The 19,161-nt window shown below is 49.7% G+C and overlaps 2 protein-coding genes and 1 long non-coding RNA gene across 3 annotated transcripts; 2 read left to right on the top strand and 1 right to left on the bottom strand.

The window, feature by feature from the left end:
• Positions 1-194: 194 nt before the first annotated feature.
• Positions 195-4,869, bottom strand: LOC108546849 (uncharacterized). The gene is made up of 3 exons (XM_017899122.1): positions 4,593-4,869; positions 483-614; positions 195-407 (listed from the first exon to the last, which is right to left on the bottom strand). The coding sequence occupies exons 1-3, from the start codon at positions 4,699-4,701 to the stop codon at positions 379-381; spliced, it is 270 nt and encodes an 89-aa protein (XP_017754611.1). The 5' UTR covers positions 4,702-4,869; the 3' UTR covers positions 195-378.
• Positions 3,491-4,599, top strand: LOC108546850 (uncharacterized). Its single transcript, XR_001890156.1, has 4 exons — positions 3,491-3,650; positions 3,786-3,925; positions 4,024-4,390; positions 4,524-4,599. It is a non-coding gene; the product is annotated as an uncharacterized LOC108546850 (long non-coding RNA).
• Positions 4,715-9,919, top strand: LOC108546839 (uncharacterized). The gene is made up of 4 exons (XM_017899111.1): positions 4,715-4,825; positions 5,576-5,606; positions 9,561-9,760; positions 9,822-9,919. The coding sequence occupies exons 1-4, from the start codon at positions 4,715-4,717 to the stop codon at positions 9,885-9,887; spliced, it is 408 nt and encodes a 135-aa protein (XP_017754600.1). The 3' UTR covers positions 9,888-9,919.
• Positions 9,920-19,161: the final 9,242 nt, after the last annotated feature.

Below are 19,161 nucleotides of genomic sequence, written 5' to 3'. Positions count from 1 at the left end.
CGACGCTCTATATTTCAAATAAAATACAAAAAACTTAACAAATTCTGTAGTAGTGTTTGATTTTTGTTCCACTTGCTACGATTATTAATAAATTCATGACGATAAAAGTAATTAATTAACATTAGTTGTCGAGGTAAATTAATTTTTGGTGTAAACTTCTGTTACTCCATGAAACGCAACTTTTGAAATTTGTCGTACGTTCGAAATAAATTCGAAATTTACTTACAATCTATAACATCAACGTACGCCATCGTATAACATTAATGAATATATATCGTTTTATCACTGATAGATATTCATATTGCAACTCGTAAAATTTCTATTGTCTTGCGATCCGAGTAAGGTCACCTGGTAACTCGCGCGCATTTTTTTATGATTTTACGTTTTCTTCTCTTGGCTCTTCTTGACTAGTGAAAAACAATATTCATAGCTCCTTTCATCGAGTATACATACGTACATAGCTTAACGTAAATTTTGCTTACTCGTTATTAGCTTAATTCCACCCTCCGGCTTGAAGGACGATTGAGCTTTCTTATCTTTCGATATAAATCCTAAACCATATTCCATTTTGTATACGGGAAGTGGGATTACCGTGGACGAGACTGGTACCATTACTAAAACAGCGATAGCGAAAACATCATGTTAGAAATTTTGTTTCGTTCATTGAGCAAATTCGTCTAGTAGGGTGGTAAACTAAATTTCACGACATCCTTGGTCATCGTGAATTTTCGTGTACGGTTGACAGTTTAACTAAACTCTTTCGAATGGGAGTACGCATTGCAGTCAGAAAAATTGAAGCGTCATACAACGGCAAATCACGCGATTGCCTGGACGAATATATATACGGGAGAACCACTTTTCGTGTGGTAGGAGAGAGGTGCGAAAGTAGAAAGGATCGCGAAGCGGCAAACATTCACCCGCGGCATACCTAATGAGGAATATTTGCTTATCGCTTTTAATCGAATATCGATTTATCGAACGGACGGCGGTCAGCGCGACGTCGACCGGAGTGTTTAATTACTGGCCCTCGATGAACCGTTGCGAATCAAATGAAAATCGGGTTGTAACCGAGATAGCGAACTGTTCCCAAAAATCCTTGTTATTCCAACTGCCTACGGTCTCATTATCGCGAAATCTTATTTAAATTCTCGTCATCGCTATTCGATACTTTGCAGGCGGGATCTTAGTTAATTCGTTGTTCCTCATTGCTAAAAGATAATTTATGAGAGTCATGGTAAGAAAGGAACAAATGGAACTGTTGAATGGTAGTATATCTTCGTTACGTAAGTACAAGATATTTCATTCATAATATTTTTATGCAAAAATAATTTTCGTCCGCGAAGCGACATTTAAGAAGCATAAATTTTCCATGTAAATCAATGCAATCGAAAGATCAACGCACGCGAATGCATTAAAATGTTTCTGATCGCGTAACTATTTCATCAGTTTGCATGTCATGCTGAACTATATGTCGAATTAATACAGATGCAAATTAATTTATAATCCACGAGGTTAGCCGAAAATCGATACGACATATGATGTCTTTTCCTAGCATTTTCACGTGTCCAAAATAAATTCCAAAGTATCCTTTTTTGTTCTTTTCACAAGCGTAATTTACATGTCGTAAATTAATTGAAACATTTCTCATCGTTTATATCGGGTAAAGTGGTAGTTTATTCATCGATTATATTTCATACGATAAAATCTGATGTTTCAGATCTCATACATTTAAGTATCGATCATTTATCTTTTCGTAATGCTATAACATACGTTTGTGTAATATCCGTCTTACAATCTCGATATTGTATCACGATATTCTACAAACTGATGGATTTGGACCAACCATAGAACTTGTCTAGATGCGAAATCCGAAAGTCAATTATTAAATCGATTTAACCATCGAAATATAAAATTCATCGTGAAATGTTCAAGTCGATTGAACGTCTAACAGAGCCATCTCTAGTTATTCTTAGCTAATCACTAGTGACGTTCTACAAAGCAGAAAGGGCATTCGTAACACTTGACACGAATATCTTTCAGATATTCTTGCGTTCTGTAATCGCAGCGGGAAAAGTAAGTAAATCCTTTCGAATTACTAACTCGCATGAGGATTGCATCCCATGCGATACACCCTGCCGAAGTCTTTTACGTTGCTTTCCTTTTGTTTCTTTTCTTTCTACGGTTCTTCCTCTTTAGCATTCTGACAATAGTCAAGAAGGGTTCGTAAAGATTCCGTTATCGTTTCTCGAGGCGCGCTTTTCACGTGGGCGTCGATAGAATTTACAGATAAGAAATCGTCCGGGAGATACATCGGCGTATAGTCGATGTACAAAGTAGCTAATATCCGAAGAACGGGTTTATTAATCTCCGTCCGGTGAAGTGGAAAATTATAAGGCACGATGCATCCCCGGCGAGATAAACGGAACACTTTATTGCTCGATAAAGTTGCGCGCGAGAGAATGCCGCATCGCGCTGCCGCGTAGAATCACTGCCAGCGATGGTTGTCGAGGAAAATCGGCCGAAAGTAATTCGAACGGCCAGCCTCGTGTAAAAACGAGCGCAATTAGCCGTGTTCGGACGACTCTAAGTGGCAGCGGTTAGAAGCCGTGTCAGTTTCCTAGAGAAATTTTAATTGCATATTAATCGTTTCGCGCGCAGCTTCGTATTAATAGCGATCGAACACTTCGCTGCTATTAAGAAGCCGATAACTCGATATTACTAATAACCCAATAACTCGACGTTACTAATGACCCGATAACTCAATTTTCCTAACAGCCTAATAACTCAATGGTATTAGCTTTACGACGCGGCCCTTCCAAATATAAACCGTGCCCACTCGAACTTAACCTCTATCTTTGATTAACCTCCCAGTTTCTCTATCTTTGTTCGTATGTTTCAGTCTGGTGCGAGTCCAAGTTGGCGACATTCTGCGTTTCGAAAACTCGAAGGCAAGGAGAGAAATAGCTTTGACGTTATTAACGACGGGTCAATAAATATCGACGCGTAATTTCACGGGAAAGGACTGGCGCACCTTTCAACGCTCGACTCCACTAACGAAAGGAAACGTCGAGCGACAAAGTGGTGCGTTCTACTATAGTAATCAGTACAGGTATCCGGGCATCTTGGAAGGCAACGGACAGCAACGAGGCAAGAGACACGCGTGTTCATCCGATCCAGGAACTGCATCGAGGATACGATCTACTCGGGACCACGGCCACGCTATAATCGGAGCCCACGCCGCACGCGGACTGACGTCATCGCCCCGTTATTCCCACCTGTCAAACGTCGCCTCAAGGAAATTCGGACTTGAAGAGATCGCCCTTTATTTGGTCAAGCCCGGTCTCGAGGAGACGTCGACGAATCGCAATCGTTTCTCAATTTCGCTTTTGCTAAAATTCCAGCTCGTTAGAGTCTATGATGCTTATAGCCCGGAATTTATTCCGCGATTAGTCGCTCGTTTTGTCGCCGACAAAGCACGGGAAGACAAATAACGAGAGATCGAGTAACTGGCGTGGAGTTAATCGAGTTAATCCGGAGATACTGCGATATTAGGATAATCCTCCTGAAACGGAGAATTATTACGTCGGATAACGATACATTCGTCAACCTTCCGTTTATCCTTACCACTTACACGGTCTGAGACTAACAAGGTAAACAGGCTCCGTCAACCTCTAGCGACGCAACTATCTGCACGAATTAGTCATCATCTGGAGTTAGATCACAGGCTACACCTGCTTGTCGAGATGCGCGCAAGTGCTCGCTCATAAATGATTTCTGAATTATAGGAACGCTTTTGGACACTTCTGGCACAAGGATGCGGGCAATGATGCAACTCGGGGAGAAAACAGAGGGAAAAGAAATTTGCTCGTAAGGAAAGAGAGGTCAAGGCTTTTCTCCGTGTCGATGCGGCGCGGCAACAATTAAGGTGAAAGCTTTTCCGCGGCGAGATGTTCGCGCGCGACCAAGACCTCGATCTGCATCGAGACCGGAGAAAGAGAAACCGAAACTTTCGATTTTTTTCAGAAGCACCTCGTCCGGCTCGTTATCCCGCACTTCTCGGGCTCCGAGATTCACCCAGGCAAAAAGCACTTTCACGAAACGAAGGTCTGGTTGCGAAATCGATCGAGGTTTCATCGACGGGCTGGCAAGCTCGCGAGGATGGCTGGCCGAGACGCGCGAAACTCGTGGAAACAACGAGACACGGGGGAACGAGCGCGTTTTGCAACGCGGAAATCGACACGGCTGGAAAATTGACAGCGTCATTTTCGTCGAGGCGCTTGACACGAAGTAAAAGCAGTTTCGAGCAAATTCTAGCCGCAGAGAATAAGCGAGATGCACGAGAAAGTAAAGCGGACACTTTTTCAACGCATGACTGACGAGGAAAGAATAGGTACGGCTGGTTTCACCGCGCACAAGTGCCACGAATTGTTCCCAAGTAAACATCCACTGCCTACGCGATCGCGTATATACCAACGCGAATAACTCCATGTACCCGCAGTTAATTTTTAACTTGGAATTAATAGCTACTCGAAGATATCGATCGCACTGGACACGAGGAACGCGCCGAACCGAGAGAAAACTAGGCGACTCACCTGGCTCGAACACGTTGTCCTGATTCCTCTTGTAGATGGTCGGTTTCGCGCACGCCATCGCGATCGTCGCGAGGAAACAAACGAGTAGGAAGCTCGATAGCCGCGACATGGTCCGCGGAAGGATGGATTGTATTTCCGGTTACGAGCGCGGGCCGATCGAGAAGAACAAAGTCGCGAGGTTGCTTGTCTCGGCGATGTTTGGACCGGCACTACGCGGAGCAAAGACCAAAGAGGTGAAAACACTTGCCACGAGTGGGGAAAGCTGCGAATAAACAACAGAATTGCCGCTCTCCGGCAGCTTCGGATTTCTAGCGCAGCCGAGTGCCGCGACAGTCGAACGAGTTCGACCGCGAACGGAAACGAGTCTCCGTTCGAAATCTTACCTTCGCGCCCACCCTTCCGACCATCCTTCGTCTTTCATTCGCGACCATTTCGAATTCAGCTAGCTGAATCTGTCACGTCGATGAACCATTACGCGTTTCGTTCTGCATTCCATCATCGGTTGTCCGATCCCGTCGGCTAACTCGATCGGAACGATCATCTATAACGCCGTCGCGATATGCTCCACGTCGACGATTACAACATCGAATACACGTAATCGAATGATTCGTGATGGGCGCACAAAACGACAATGTTGCCCAATTTTGTTGCGTTTCGACGTTTATTCGTAGCGAATCACCCGAACTCGTGATACCTGTTTCTAAATGTCACGCGTGGAACGCAACGTGGTTCCCGACTTTGAGAACCGAGAGCGAAAGGTAGGGAATTGTACGAACGGTAGACCTATAAGGTTTCCGCATTTCGGTACTTGACGAAAATTACACCAGTTTCTCACCGATTTCCCTTTTCCCCAGAAAGAAAAGTCGCAAGACGGATCGTGCTAATTAACGCGAAGTCACGCCCACGATGGAACGAAGAGGAGGAGGCACGTAGTCCAAAGACGAGAGAGAGAGAGAGAGAGAGAGAGAGAGAGAAAAGGAGAGAAAAGGAAGGCGTTGCAGAGGAATCGCGAAGGTGCGTCAAGGATTTGTATTAATCATTGCCGATGCTCGCCACTGGTCGATCCGCCTAGTTTATCCTCGTCCAACGATCGAAGATGTTGCACGAGCAACGGGAAGCTCGAGGCTCGTGTCGCAGCTGGGAAAACGCAGAGGTGGTCGACGCTGTTTCGCGCGTTTAACGCGTACCCTCTTACCTTTTTTCTTCCCACTTGGTACCCGGTCGCGTAACCCCGTCTCGGTTGCGCGACTCGCAACCGCGTGGCGTGAAAAGATCGGGAAAGCGGAGGATTTGGCGAGGAAACGTTTCACGGAAGGATAGCAACGATAAGAGGACCTATCCTAAATCGTAGCTTAATTACGGTTGCTCGGTCCGGTTTGGCTCGGTGGTTTGGTAGCAGGGCCGGGCGTGCCATAACGGCGGTCTAACAATGGGAACTGGGTTAAAAAGTGAAAGGATCCAGGGATCGGAGGAGGAACGACCGTGGCTTCTATGCGGCGCGCTATTCGCTATTCGCTATTCGCTATTCGCTATATGCCGGGATATACGCCGGGATCGTACGCGTGGTCGTCGTACCGCGCTTCCGACGTTTTTCAAAATTGCCGGAAACTTGGGTTAATCTTCCATCTTTCTTAACTCTTTAACAACCAGGCACGCTAATCGACGACCCATCTGAAGGCAACGTTAGCCACTGGAAACGCCAATTGCCGTCCTATACGAATCGTATCGCGATGCGTAATCATTGGTACCACCTTTGCGTCTTGGTGAAAAGGAAGTGTACGGCATCGTGCTTGATAACCGTCATTCAGCGAGTCATCGTTCACGGCAAAAGCGTCTGGTTAACTGCGATTCTCTGTCCCTCGAAAATTTCCCATTAGCGCGAGAATTAATTCTCCTTTTCTATCTCGAGGTAAACAGCGAGCGAACGATGAAAAGTTCTCAACGTCGACTTTTCTCTCTTTTTCTCTCTGTAACCGGCAAACACTCCGACAGAGAAATCCTTTTCTCCCTCTCTGCCTTTCTCTCTTTCTCTCTCTTTCCACTTTACTCTTTTTCCGCGTTAATTACCCGCTGTTTTTTTCCTTTCGCATCTTTCATTCGTCTGTTCGTTGGCGAGCGCAACCACCGAAATCGGGAAACGGCGTCGCGACGCTTATTCCATCGTTTCAGACGCACCTCAGCGTTCACACGCGCGTACACTCTTCGTTCTCGAAGTTTCCTCGTCTCCGCCGATTAACTTTGTTCACCACCGTGCTAAACCTCCGCTTCCACCCTCGAAGGACTTATCGCGTTTACCTAGACCTACCTACGTGCGAACTTTCTTCGTTTTTCTTCGCGACTTGCCTCCGTGCAGCCCAATCGTTGGGGAACCCCGTTACGGCTATTTACGGAGACCGTCGTTCGATACTTTTCACACCTATCACCATTATCTCGAAACAAATAGACGTTCATAGACCGCATAGCCGCTTTAGCGTTTAGGAAGTCGCAGCGAGATAAGCACCGTCGAGCGAAATCGATTACGGTAACTCAGCTAGGCCGCGCGAGGTCTAGAAACGTTAAGGACGATAACGAGAGCACAGGGACGAGACGGGAGTTCGCAAAGACCTTCTTTATCCCTACACCATACACGTTTCACCTGCTGCGTCTGGTTTCCCTTGGAATGATTGATAGCGATACGGGTTTACCGAGGAAATAAACAAAATCACCGGTTGCCGGGAAATGGAAATTACCGTGTAAGTAGGAAATAACGCACGCAACAGGGTAGCTGGCAGGTGGTGGTAAGCTAGTGGCTGACCAGACACGTTTCGCATCCACTGACGGAACGAGTCGGTGGCAAACATTTGTCATCGGCCTTTTTCTCGGCGTCTTCTCGCCCGCAGCGAATTATTTGCCACGCCTGCCAAAGCTACTTTGCCAGCACTTTATTCGAAAGTCAAAGGAAACCTGCAAGGAACAATACTGGCGTGGAACAATGCCTTCGAGCTGCGACGAGTACTCCGTATTCTCCGCGTCTGCCGCAAGCTTCCGAGCAACTTACCCTTGTACGTGCACGCGCCTATGTTGGTTGAAACCGCCATTGTACCGTCGCATCCTTCGTTGTTCTCGTTTAAAAACGTTTAACGCGTTTGGAAATACTCGTGGAATGGGATCGGGAAGGTTTACCTCGTGCTTCGATCGTCCGACCGTCTTCCGGACGGCGATTTCGCCGGGTCAGCTACCCTAACCTAATCTCGTTTCGCGTAGCCTAACCCACGCGACGGCGAGAGGCGAAAAATTAGAAAAAGAAAGGTCGCGCTGGGAAACACGTTGGCTATCTGGATCGTACGGTCGAAGTACGTTCACGAATCGCCGGTAAGAGGAAGTCGAGCGCGAATGGAAAACTAGAACGACAATGGGTAGGATTGGTTGGAAGGGGCGGTGTGCACGGTGCAAAGGCATGCACGGTGACACATCCGGGTCTTGCCACGTATAATCTAGCCGTTACGTACTGGCAGTCCGTTCTCGTATCGGTGGAGATACACGAGCCGAAATTATTCCGTCCACCCTCGACCTCGTAGGGGTGTCAGCGGCGGATTGGAAGAGTGCACGTGACAGGAACGTCACGAACGACCAGGCAAATGGTATGTGACGTCATGTGCTCTTTCAAGCAACCACCGGCTGAAAATAGAAAAAACACACACGGCTTCCCGATTTTCAACCGAAGGGCTGCCCATTTCGCGATCGATGCGTCTCCTGACGTCTCAACGCGTAACGTCACGGAACGCGCGTCTACTTAAAAACCAAGACGTTAATTGAACGCGTTGGAGGGGTAGCTATCGACGGCGAAGCACCCTTTAACGCTATCCATCGATCATCCTCGAAACGACGTAGGTCGATCCCGTAGCGAATAATCGTTGTTTTCGATAACTCGCAGTTGTCAGCGGCACGACGAAATTAATTCGGGCTCATCGATGCCCTTTGTTCCGTGTAATTTCCTGCAAAGACACGAATACTCGTTAAATACTCGGGCCTCGTCGAAACGTGGAAACATCGCGAACAGCTGCTCGTGAAACGAAATGCGTATCGACGAGAAGAGTATACGACTCGTTGTTAGGCCGACCCTCGATCGGGAGAAAAGCGTTCCATCGGACGGTAATAAAGTCCCGTATAAAGTTTCAACGTGGACAAACAAGTGTTCCGTTTCGTCGGCTCGACCGTCCCTCGAATCTTCGCTTTTGTCCATTAAGGGCGATGCGAGGGAGATCGAGCGGGATCGACGAGACGAATGATTCATTCGGTAAGTACATCAACGTACGACCGATGCGCGCGTTATTCCGGAATGTACACGCGAAAATCATTAGGGCGAGGGATCCCTTTGTGTCCGAACGAGAGCATTAAAGTTAAATTCTAGTTACAAACGGCCCACGCGCCCGACAGACCTGCCACGTGTGAAAGATTCGACGCTTTACCTCGAATAGCAAATTACGCTCGTGTATACTTTGCCGAGAACCGACTCGCCTCTGCGAGCTTTTAAATCCTTAACGCGTTTAATCGAGCCTCGTATGCGCTATGAAAGTTTCTCCGAGAAACAAAGTCGCGCCACCGCCCTCTCTCGGGTCCCGTAGCTACCAGACAAATTCCCTCGTCGTTTAGCGTCGCCTGCTCAAAAGATTCGGGTATTCCCCTCGACTGCCTCGCGGAAAGGGAGCTCCAAGATTCCTACCAACCTTTCAAACGCTCGTGCATAGCCTCTCCACTCGATTCGTATCGTTGCTCGAAGCTTTTCGACCACGAGATTAGCCAACAGCGTTTAGAAGGTACTCGTCACTCGTGGATGCCTCGTTGACGCAACGTTTTCTACGCGCGTTGTAGCCACGCTCTTCTCCGTTGCTCGTTTCCGTGCAGCGTCTTGGGTATGAAACGATCGATCGTAAGAGAGGCTACGATAGCGACTCGAGGCGAGATTTATAACTGGCTTTATGATTTCAGGAACGATCGCGAGTTCTATCGCGTTTCCACGAGGCGCGTACACGAAACGAGGCGGAAGCGGAAACAACGCAGATAAAGGAGTCGATAGCTCCGAGCTTTATCGACGATCATCCTTCGGCGAACCCTCGAAATCGCTGCTTGCCCACGGAATGGCCAATCCAGTCCAACTGACGGAAGAGACATCGATGGAAAAATGCGAGGTATCCGAGAATCTTTCGCAGCACCGGTTCCTTTACCACCTTATCCTCGATTTACTTCCAGGCACCCAGGCACCCAGGCACCCTCTTGTATCGAACACCACGGCGACACGAATCTTTCAGAGGGTAAATCGAACGGGAACAACTGCGAGATGGATCGAAATCGGCTCGACGAAGTCTTCAGCATGCGTCTTCGAAGGAATCTGCGAAAACTAGCTACGTCGTCGTTTCAACGTCCTTCGGTCTTCGAATCGTTCCGATGGAATGGAAGTCGTTTTAGCTGATTTATACGGAGACACGGCAAAGCGGCGTAAACGCGTCGTATCGCGATACACGAGCCACAGGAGTACATCGAGCTACTTACTATGCACACCCTGTCCTTCGAAGTCCACGCGAATCGCGGTCGGAACTCGAGCTCGCTCCGTTTCGTTCATTCGAAAGGGAGACACTCGAACGTCAACGTCCCGATTGCTCGTGAACGTCGGCCATTTGGGATATTAGGATTGGACCGGTGGAATTGCCGTAGAACGACTCGAACCGCCGAATAGCTTCGCCCTCGAATTCTCGTCCGACGGTTCGATCGACTCGTACCTCTTCTCTTTTTCTCCTTTTCTCGACGGTCCACGTGAACGTCCCTGACTCTTTCAGCCGTTGGAGTCTACCGTGTAACGCGTATCCCTCATCCGGAGACGACCCGCGCGCATAATCGACGCGGCAGACGAGCTACGGCTTTTACCTTTCCATCGACTTTCCCGATTCTTCGGTAACGAGTACCGGATATTCTCGAAATACAGCTGGCTACCGGCTAAACTCGGCACCTTCGCCACTCGTAGGAGATATAAAGCATCTCGATATTGATTTTAGCAGTCGCGCGAGGATTCGGTGCTCGCCGCGAACGACCGAGCCGCGTCTGGCTAGAGCCAGGAATCAACGTCGACGCACAGACTGCGTCTGGTATTCAGGGAAATCGGTTGACAGCCGTGAAACCGTATCGACGGCTCAGCGGGACTCTCGTAGCTATGGGAAAAGGGAACGGGTAGACGGGTAGAGCGACCTTTCACGGGACGTTGGCTCCTGTTCGCGATAGAACCGGCGCGCCCAAACGTTCGCGACGTATGCTAATTACGAGATATTCGTCGATGCTCGAGCAACGAAACCCGGAACTAACGAATTAAGCGAAGCGACGCAGACCGCGAAAGGAACGGCGACTGCTTCCGATCGCTAGATTGCCAGGCGATTATTTCTCCATCGATAATTACACCCTCGTTGCCCGTGTACCGAGATAACAATTGCTCGTTACTCGCATAAGGTCGCGACGCTTTACAGCCTCGTTACTTTGCCTCGTCCTGCGGACGATTCCGAACGGGAACTCGGTTCGAGGGATAACGCGAATTCTATCGCGGTGCGTCGTTCAGAACGAGACCCGATACCGTTCAACGTTGCTTCCAACCACGCGAAATTGTACCTCCGCGAAGCGTAACGGTCGGCGATAGCTTTAGGGAGAGATTCTCCGACGATTCCCCGAAGATCCCTCCGAAGGTGCTCCGGATTCGTCTCCGATCGATTCGAAGATCGTCCGATCGGCTCGTATTCGTTTTATTCCATTCGCGTGGCATCGTCGGTCGAATTGATACGCCGAGGATATCGAGGTTTACGATATACCGGAGTAATCCGTTCCATCGGAGCGACGCACGCGAATCAATCGAAGCGCCGTTTGTGGGTCGTGCACCTTTGAAGCCCACCGGGTTACGACGTCGCGCGAGATATCCGGCTATATTCGGTATGACCATTCCTTATGGATTTTACACGAATGTGCACTCAGCGAGGCACAATGGACACCCCGGTGACTAAGCCGCATTTCCGGGACACGGAGAAATCTCCTATTCTCCTGGCCCGTTCGCCCGCTGCTTTCCTCGCAACCGCGCCACGCCGTCCTCCCGACAACCGCGTGATTAATGAACGGTAGCTCGGTAAAAATCCTCGGGCCGTTGCAATCTATGAGTTCCACGCGGGAAAGACCGATCGACGAGTTTTTAACCGTTCCTTCCTTCCTTCCTTCCTTCGTCCTCTGCGCGTCCGGGCTTTGCCTCTCGGCTTCCTCGCGGAATCTCTCGTTCTCGTGCGGCATAGCCCGACTCCAGGCTAGAAACTCGGAAGCCTTGTGCTCGATTCGGCGTCCTCGGTACGAAGCTAAACGGAACGAGCACCATGCCTCTCGAATGTCTCTCGTGTTCGTAAATTACGTTACACGCGATCCCGTAACGGACGTGGAGTCGTTTTCCATTTGCGAGCGTACGACGACACATCGGCCGGTACACTGCCCGTTCAGTTTTACGAGTCCAGAGGTGGCAACAGTCGCCTCGTGGAAATTTCTCCTATTCCGCCAGCACAATGGAGCGTCGTTATCGCGCACGCCATCCGGCGCGCATAATTTTCCACGGAAAAACCACGCGGCGGGTTAAACGTGGCAGCCGGAGATAAAACCTTTCCACCATTCGCCACCTTCGGAGCTTATCGATACGCGGCGTTTCCAATTGCGATCTCGAATCCCGATTTTTCGAGATAATTTCGCGGGAGTTGGCGAGATTTCGCGAGATTTCGCGAACGTTACGATCCAGCGAGATTTTTTATTTCGAACATTTTGCGGCGACCTTCGACGATGCGTAAGACGAAACGGTCGATCGCGCCGGCGTTATGTACTCGTGAAGCTGTTAGTCGCGTGACGCACGGTCACACGTTGCCGTCAAACGGAAAATCAATCGCCCCAGCCGGCCGGTTTGCGTAACCAACCAGGCGAAACCCTGGCCGAAATCGATCAACGATCGCCAATAGGGAAACGAAAGTCGCCGGAGCGACGTACGCCTCTGCACGCCTCTGCACGCCTCTGTACGCTTCGACGTGGCAGTTGGATCATCCCGAATCGCGCGATTGCTCGCGGATCCTTCTGCTACTCGATGTATACCCGCAGGGTCGATAACTCGTGTAATCGCAATCTGTTGCGTCGAGAGTGGATAGGCCGGAATGCTCGAAAGGGTGGTTAAAAAGAAGGATCGCGCGTGTCGCGGCGAAGCAAACGTACGTAACGGGCTGAGAGAGAGAGAGAGAGAGAGAGAGAGAGAGAGAGAGAGAGAGAGAGAGAGAGAGAGAGAGAGCGAGGCGTGTGGATTTTCACGAGGCTGGGAGCACGCGTGCGCGCGATTACGCGTATCCCTGACAAATAACCGAACACAGCCATTCTGGCATCCCCTATGAGCCCTCCGAGAGCTCGTAGGGGACGGTTCGACGGAGATGGACGCGGAGGAACCGCGTGCACCCCGCCAACGAGCCAACGAACGGGCGAAAGAGAGAAAGAGAGCGAGTCTGCTAGGTACGGAAAGGCGTAGGAACGAGCGGGACAGGGAATCGTGGAGGAACTGGAAAGAGCAGAGGCGAAGGGTGGTTACCGGTAAGAAGGGTGTACTACCCCTTGCAAGAGCCGAGTCTTACCGCGTTAATTGCAAGTACTTCCCTCGGGGTACCGCAACGGGTATACAGTTCCACCCACCTTGCAGGTTCCACCCCATCCAGTAGGGTTTAAGGGTACGCAGGGATGATTCGCGCACCCCTTTTTCCCTTTTCATGCTCACCCGGGTCCTTTCATTCCTCGCCAGTGGTTAAAATATTAGGATTTCCCCGAGGTCTCGTGCGTTCGTGTTAGGGCTATCGCGCTAACCCCCGCCACCCTCTTTCAACCCGATTTCTCTCTCGCTCCCTGCCTCTTCTCTTTCTCCACTGACTCGTCAACGGCTCGACGCGACGCTGCTCCAGCCGATTCCGCTCTCCAAAACTCTCCTTACTCCTTGACACCCTCGTTCCAAGCAACGGGCCAACATCTTTCCCTGCGTCGCGATCTCACTCAAACGACTTACCACCATCTCCGATCGATCGATACTCGATAAGCGTCTGATAGGATCTGATAGGACCGACGTGTTCGTAGAACGAGTTGCGTTGCAATTATTCTTCTCGTTGACTCTTCTGTCGTCACGACGAGGCAGGTAGGATGATGTAAGGGAGGAAAAGAAAAAGGGTGGTTACGCGGCGACAGATGCGAGATACCGGAATGTAGAACCTACTAAATTACTTTCATCTCGAGTGCTCCAGTTTTTCTTTCATACGTTCTCGGCTTGTTACGCCCGCACGCCTCTAATTATCGTCTTATCGCGATGGACGCGTACTCGCCTCGAGTCGAAAAATCCGACGCTAAACTCTCTTTCCCATTCGTTTATTTCAAACAACTGTCTAGTTTATTCTCCACGTTCGCCATGGCTGTAATAGCTCCCACTTGTTCGACGTCTTCGAGTTTCAAACGATACTCTGAGAATTCTATGCAGGCGGGAAATGCTTAATGCATAGCTCTCGACGTCCTTCTCCAAAGTTTAATTTTTGAGGAACGACGTCGATTACCAAGTCTCTGAGGAGCCAAGAATCTATGGCCGAAAATTTTCTAAGTAGCTGCAAAGGAATCACCCTAGTCTGCTGTGTCAATGACGATTATCTTTTTTCTTCAGATGCCAAGAAAGGAAACCCCGAAGAAAATCTTACTCCGAAGAGATATCACGCTCGCGTCGATCTAGAATTTTAAATCCGCGATCCGGGCTATCCATTCACTGTCCAGAAGAGGCTATTGCGGAGTCTAAGATGGATCGTACGTGTTACATAATACAAGACCCTACTGGCCGCTTTCGTATCGATGATACGCTCACCTGACTTGGAGCAAAGGTAAAAACGCGAAGGTTCCGACACTTTGTTTCAAATTTTCGCGTCCGAGGGAAAGCTAGAGAAAATTCCACTCTCTCTCATTCCGAATTATTCGCAAAGACGATAAATGGGTATTGGGAAGGGATACGAGAGACGCATCGTAACCGTCTGATGTCATTTTTCAGGTTATCCCCGCCATCCTTCCTTCTCGAACGCTGCTCTGCTACCACGAATTCGATCGATCGACCCGGCGATTTTTAAATCCGATATTCGTGCCAAAGGACCGAGGTATGCTCAAGAGCAATCTTTCCCGCTTTCTTTCGCGAGAGAAATTAACATCCGACTTTCTCCAGGCACGGAGCTGCTGTTGTTCCTCGTCGGGGAATCCATCGAGTGACAGGGAAGAAAAACTTATCTTGCTCCTTGCTTTTTAAGTTAACGAGCCAGCTGGGGGATTAAGCGCTTCCGACGCCTTTTTCACGCTAATTCACCCTGTTCGGGTCTCTTTGACCACCTCCCGTGAAATAAACCGCGATAAAATTTATCTAGAAAAGTTGGGGAACGCGCCGAGGGGAGTAGCCGGGTTACGCGCTCTTTATGTTTCGTCTGACAAAAATTCGCATCCCCTGCTGGTAGAGCAAGAAGCGGTTCACGTCGACGCGAGGAGTGTCCTGTCGTACTTGTTTCCCGTGTCTCCGTGAAAACTCCTTGTTTATTCGCCAGTCACGTTGATTTAAATTTCATGCGTCTCGTAAAGCTTGCCGGCTTGCGTTGAATTCCACGAATGACATTTCTCGCTCACCGCCTGCCTTTTAAATCTCTTAACCAGTCTCCTCGACTTCCGTGCAAGTGAAATAAACTTTTCGTACCCCCATAAAGAAAGTTCGGAGTATTTACGTCCAAAGACGAGCCGGTTTAATGGAACTGGCCGAGAGATAGCCGCACTTTTTACGAGGAACGATCGCGGCACGACGTTCCTATTTCCGCCAAACCAATTCTTCCGCGCGAAATCCTCGCGGGGTATTCTTCTCGCGAATCTTCTTTCTCCAATAATTCTTCGCGTCTTCGAGTTTGTACCCGCGAATTTTTCCTCGCCGCTCGCACCGCGTAATCCGGATAATTGCGGGTAATCTTGGCACACTGGTTAATCCAACGAAGAAGAAAGAGTCGTACAGAGATGTCGTTCCGCGATAGCTGGTCTTCGCTGTTCCTCGCAGAATCACGACTGTAATTTATACGTAAACTCCTCGTAACGGTGTTCCGTGCCGAAGTTGGTACTTAAAGGAGCCGGCTTGTATCGCGCCCCGTGGGAGCAGGCCAGCGGACCCTCGTGATTTACCATGTATCCCTCGGCTCTGTGCACGGTATACAGATTTAATAGAGATCGCATTTACAGCTGCATAAATCAAACTACGGTACCAACGTCGAACGTATACACGCGTGCCACGCTGAAATGACACCGCCGCCTCGTCGTTGTATTTCATTTGACCGCATACGTCCACGTGCGGCCACGTTACGTTCCGCCACCCCGTGTCGCCCTTTCCTGCTTTTCCACCAATTTGTCCCGTCTCTCTTCGACCTCGTTCCGGTTCGTCTCGTTCCATTCCGTGTCTTGTTTTTCCACCGATCCTGGAGCAATAACGCGTTTCCATCGAGTCCGAGCGAGTTGTACAAATTTTCCTATTTTTCTTACCTTCGTTTCTTTCTTTTTCAGGTATCGGAGGGAACCAGGTAAAAGGAGGAAAAGGCAATCCCCTGCAAGGTTGCAGCGCATTATCATACCCTCGCAGACGGCCAGACCTGGACGCTCCTTTGATAAAGATTTACCAAGGATGGAAGGGGCTACTGACCTTTGAGGAAGCGGCGTTTCCTCGCGAGAAAGAGATATTAGGAAAAGCACGGATGGTTTACGGAACGCGTGCGATGGACAAGCAAAAAACTGACGAGAACGAGGCATCAAAGAGTCTGAAGAAAACGAAGGCAGGGACACAGAGGCGCGGGAGGGTGAAAGAAGGCTAGCAGAGGATAGGAAGAGGGGTGTTTCAAGTGTCTGCTGCTGTTCTGGCCTGTGTTAACACTTTGCGCCTCCCTTTTACGTATTACCGTCCCCACTTAAACACTTTCGTACGGACTTGGATGGTCTGACTCATAAAATACAGCCGCGACTACTTTTGCGCGATACGCCATGCGCCCGTTCGAGCGGAAAAACTTCGGAACCCCTGGAAATCGTTGTCGCGCCCGTCCTATGCCTCTTGGCCGCGAATCAAATTGCTTCTCGCAAAAACATCTTGTTCTACGGCAATTCAACGACGCCGTTAGCGCAGCTTCCGCGAAAGACATCGCAAAGAATTCGCGACCCCGAAAAGCGACATTGGCATTCACCGACTCGGCATAGAAATCTCTCGACTCGAGAGTGACAAACTGTCCTCGTGGAAGCGAGTCGTTGGAAAAATTGCGCCAAGCTATGCGACTTTTCCGAGTTCGATCGTGAAAGTTGACAAATATTCGGCAGTCGTCGTTGACGGAATTTTTATCGTCGGGAACGAGCAATCTACCGAAAGGAAATCTCGAAAACTTTGACACTTTGATGCGCCTCTACATACGCCTTTATCTACGACTGATCGACGCGCCGCCGGTCTTCTGCACTGCGGACGTTTCGATGGATCATTCGGGAAGTTTGGAAAAAGAAGCTTAACCGGTTGCATAACACGCGGGGGTTGTGTCAGCGAAAAAACTTTAGGATCCACTCGCGATCTAGAAATCTACGAGACGAAGAAAACTCTGTACTACAGCTAAATATGTCGCGGCACTGCGAGATCGATAACACCGACTGGATTAGAGAGCGGATCGATAGAACGCGAGGACGAGCAACGATCGAAGTCGTTAAGAGTTATGGTCGATCCGCGTTATTAAATTGGCACGGATGGCAGACCGTCGGTGTATTTCGCCGGGTAAACAATGTGCGTTCGGAGGAGTTGCTAGGTTGCAGGATGCTTCAGACTGCATTCGGTTTCCGGTGTCCGTGTTGTGCAGGGGCGAGCGCGGCATGCGAGCGACCGTGTCGTCTGCGGTGCGGTGAATAGGCTACAGGCGAAGTGCCAACTTCGAACTTTGTTTACTCGTCCCAGAGCGCAACTTGCGTCGTGCTCGATAGAGGCAAGTACGGCCTACGAGTGGACCGGATTCTAGCCTTTCCCTCCCGGTGCAACACGTTGCGTTCCGTGCACCCCGACGTACACACGTACGCGCGCCACCCCGAGAAAAACCGCTACGCCGCCCTCGGGAAAATTTACGGAAACGCATTCTGTTCTCTCGGCCGTGCGGCGAATAAAAATGCAACGACATGTCGCGAAAGAATAGCGCAGAGGAAGCACATTTTCTCCTCTTCCTTTTTCTTCTCTCTTCCGCCGTCGAACAAGGTTTCCCTCGGACGGGGAAGCGACGGGGAAGCTCGTGAGGCGCGACTGCTGAAAATTCGCCGCGATCGAACGGTACTGTGGTAAAATATATAATTTGCACGTTGCAACGGGAAAATAAAGAAACGGCGCGAGTATCGGCGAGAAGCTCCGACGCGGATCGAAAGCGTGGCTGTACCGGCCGACTGTCGATGCGGGTTGCTCTCGTCCGCGTAGCGAACAAAAGTACTATCGCTTGGATACGAATACCGTAGCCAGCGATTTCAATGAGCAAACCTCCCGGAATAATGTAAACACGAACGAGAGTCGGACACCGTCTAGGTAGAAAGGGATGTACGCGATTCGTCCGTAGAGACACGTACGGATCGTCGGGTGCATCGACCTTTGAACACCGGAGATTTAATGACCGACGCGTTACCGGCTCGATCGCGGCGTCTCCACCGAGCTTTTCGCGTCGTTGCGTTGCGATTTACGCGCCGGATAAGCTGCCAGGGAAAAATCGAATCTTCGCGTCACGCTGGGAAATCGATCCCAGGACCAAGTAGACTGGATTAATCGCTATTAAAATAGTTTCGCGCTCTTGCCGGATAAATATTTCTTTTTTTTTCACGGCTTCGTGGATGATCGATGCGCATAAGTACCTCTATCAACGCGAGGGCTGCGCGATTCGACAAATTTTTTGCGCCAACGTCCATCGGTGGACGATGTGTCGGTTGCACCGGGGTCGAGAAGTTTCTCGTATTTATGGCAATTACTCCGGTCCGTGCTGCGAAGGACAGGGCAGAGACTACGGAGCGCCAATTAATCGTTCGCGGCTGAACTGTCCGAACCCGAAGGGAAGTCTCCTATTAGTTAGCTCCAAATCCCACGCCAACTACGCTCGCGGCACCGGCAAATAGCGACACGGGCGAGTCTGGAACAGGGCGAAAGGTGGAAACACCGGCGAGTATGCGAAGAGAGAGGCGAAGCGGTTGCGAATCTCTGTAAAGGAAACTCCGATCGTTGTTTTCTCCCTTTCTCGAGGGACTCGCCAGAGATCAAAGGCTGCGGCCGTTAATTCGCGTACAATTAACCGAACTCCCTCGGATGTACCTCGGGTGCGCGTACGTCCGCGAATTTTGTATTCCGTTTCGCGAGCGGATCGTTAATCGCAGCGCGTTTCGTCCACGATTCGCTCGATCGCGCCGAAAATAGTTTCGTATAAGTTTTCGCCTTGTATTGTAATCTCCAATTCATATTATGCAAGCGCGA

This window comes from Eufriesea mexicana, unplaced genomic scaffold, assembly GCF_001483705.2.
Source record: "Eufriesea mexicana isolate 0111107269 unplaced genomic scaffold, ASM148370v2 scaffold793, whole genome shotgun sequence".
NCBI lineage: Eukaryota > Metazoa > Arthropoda > Insecta > Hymenoptera > Apidae > Eufriesea > Eufriesea mexicana.
This window is presented reverse-complemented; position numbering and strand designations above follow the sequence as displayed.

What these genes read in the sequence shown, in the direction of transcription:
- LOC108546839 (XM_017899111.1), top strand. Translation starts at nt 4,715, where the DNA reads ATGGATTGTATTTCCGGTTACGAGCGCGGGCCGATCGAGAAGAACAAA. An exon ending in GCGGAGCAAAGACCAAAGAG is followed by an intron (nt 4,826 to 5,575) that starts GTGAAAACACTT and finishes AGAAAAGGAGAG; the next exon opens with AAAAGGAAGGCGTTGCAGAG. An exon ending in CATCGATGGAAAAATGCGAG is followed by an intron (nt 9,761 to 9,821) that starts GTATCCGAGAAT and finishes ATTTACTTCCAG; the next exon opens with GCACCCAGGCACCCAGGCAC.
- LOC108546849 (XM_017899122.1), bottom strand. Translation starts at nt 4,701, where the DNA reads ATGTCGCGGCTATCGAGCTTCCTACTCGTTTGTTTCCTCGCGACGATC. An exon ending in GGACAACGTGTTCGAGCCAG is followed by an intron (nt 615 to 4,592) that starts GTGAGTCGCCTA and finishes TCGCTGTTTTAG; the next exon opens with TAATGGTACCAGTCTCGTCC. An exon ending in TGGAATTAAGCTAATAACGA is followed by an intron (nt 408 to 482) that starts GTAAGCAAAATT and finishes GTTTTTCACTAG; the next exon opens with TCAAGAAGAGCCAAGAGAAG.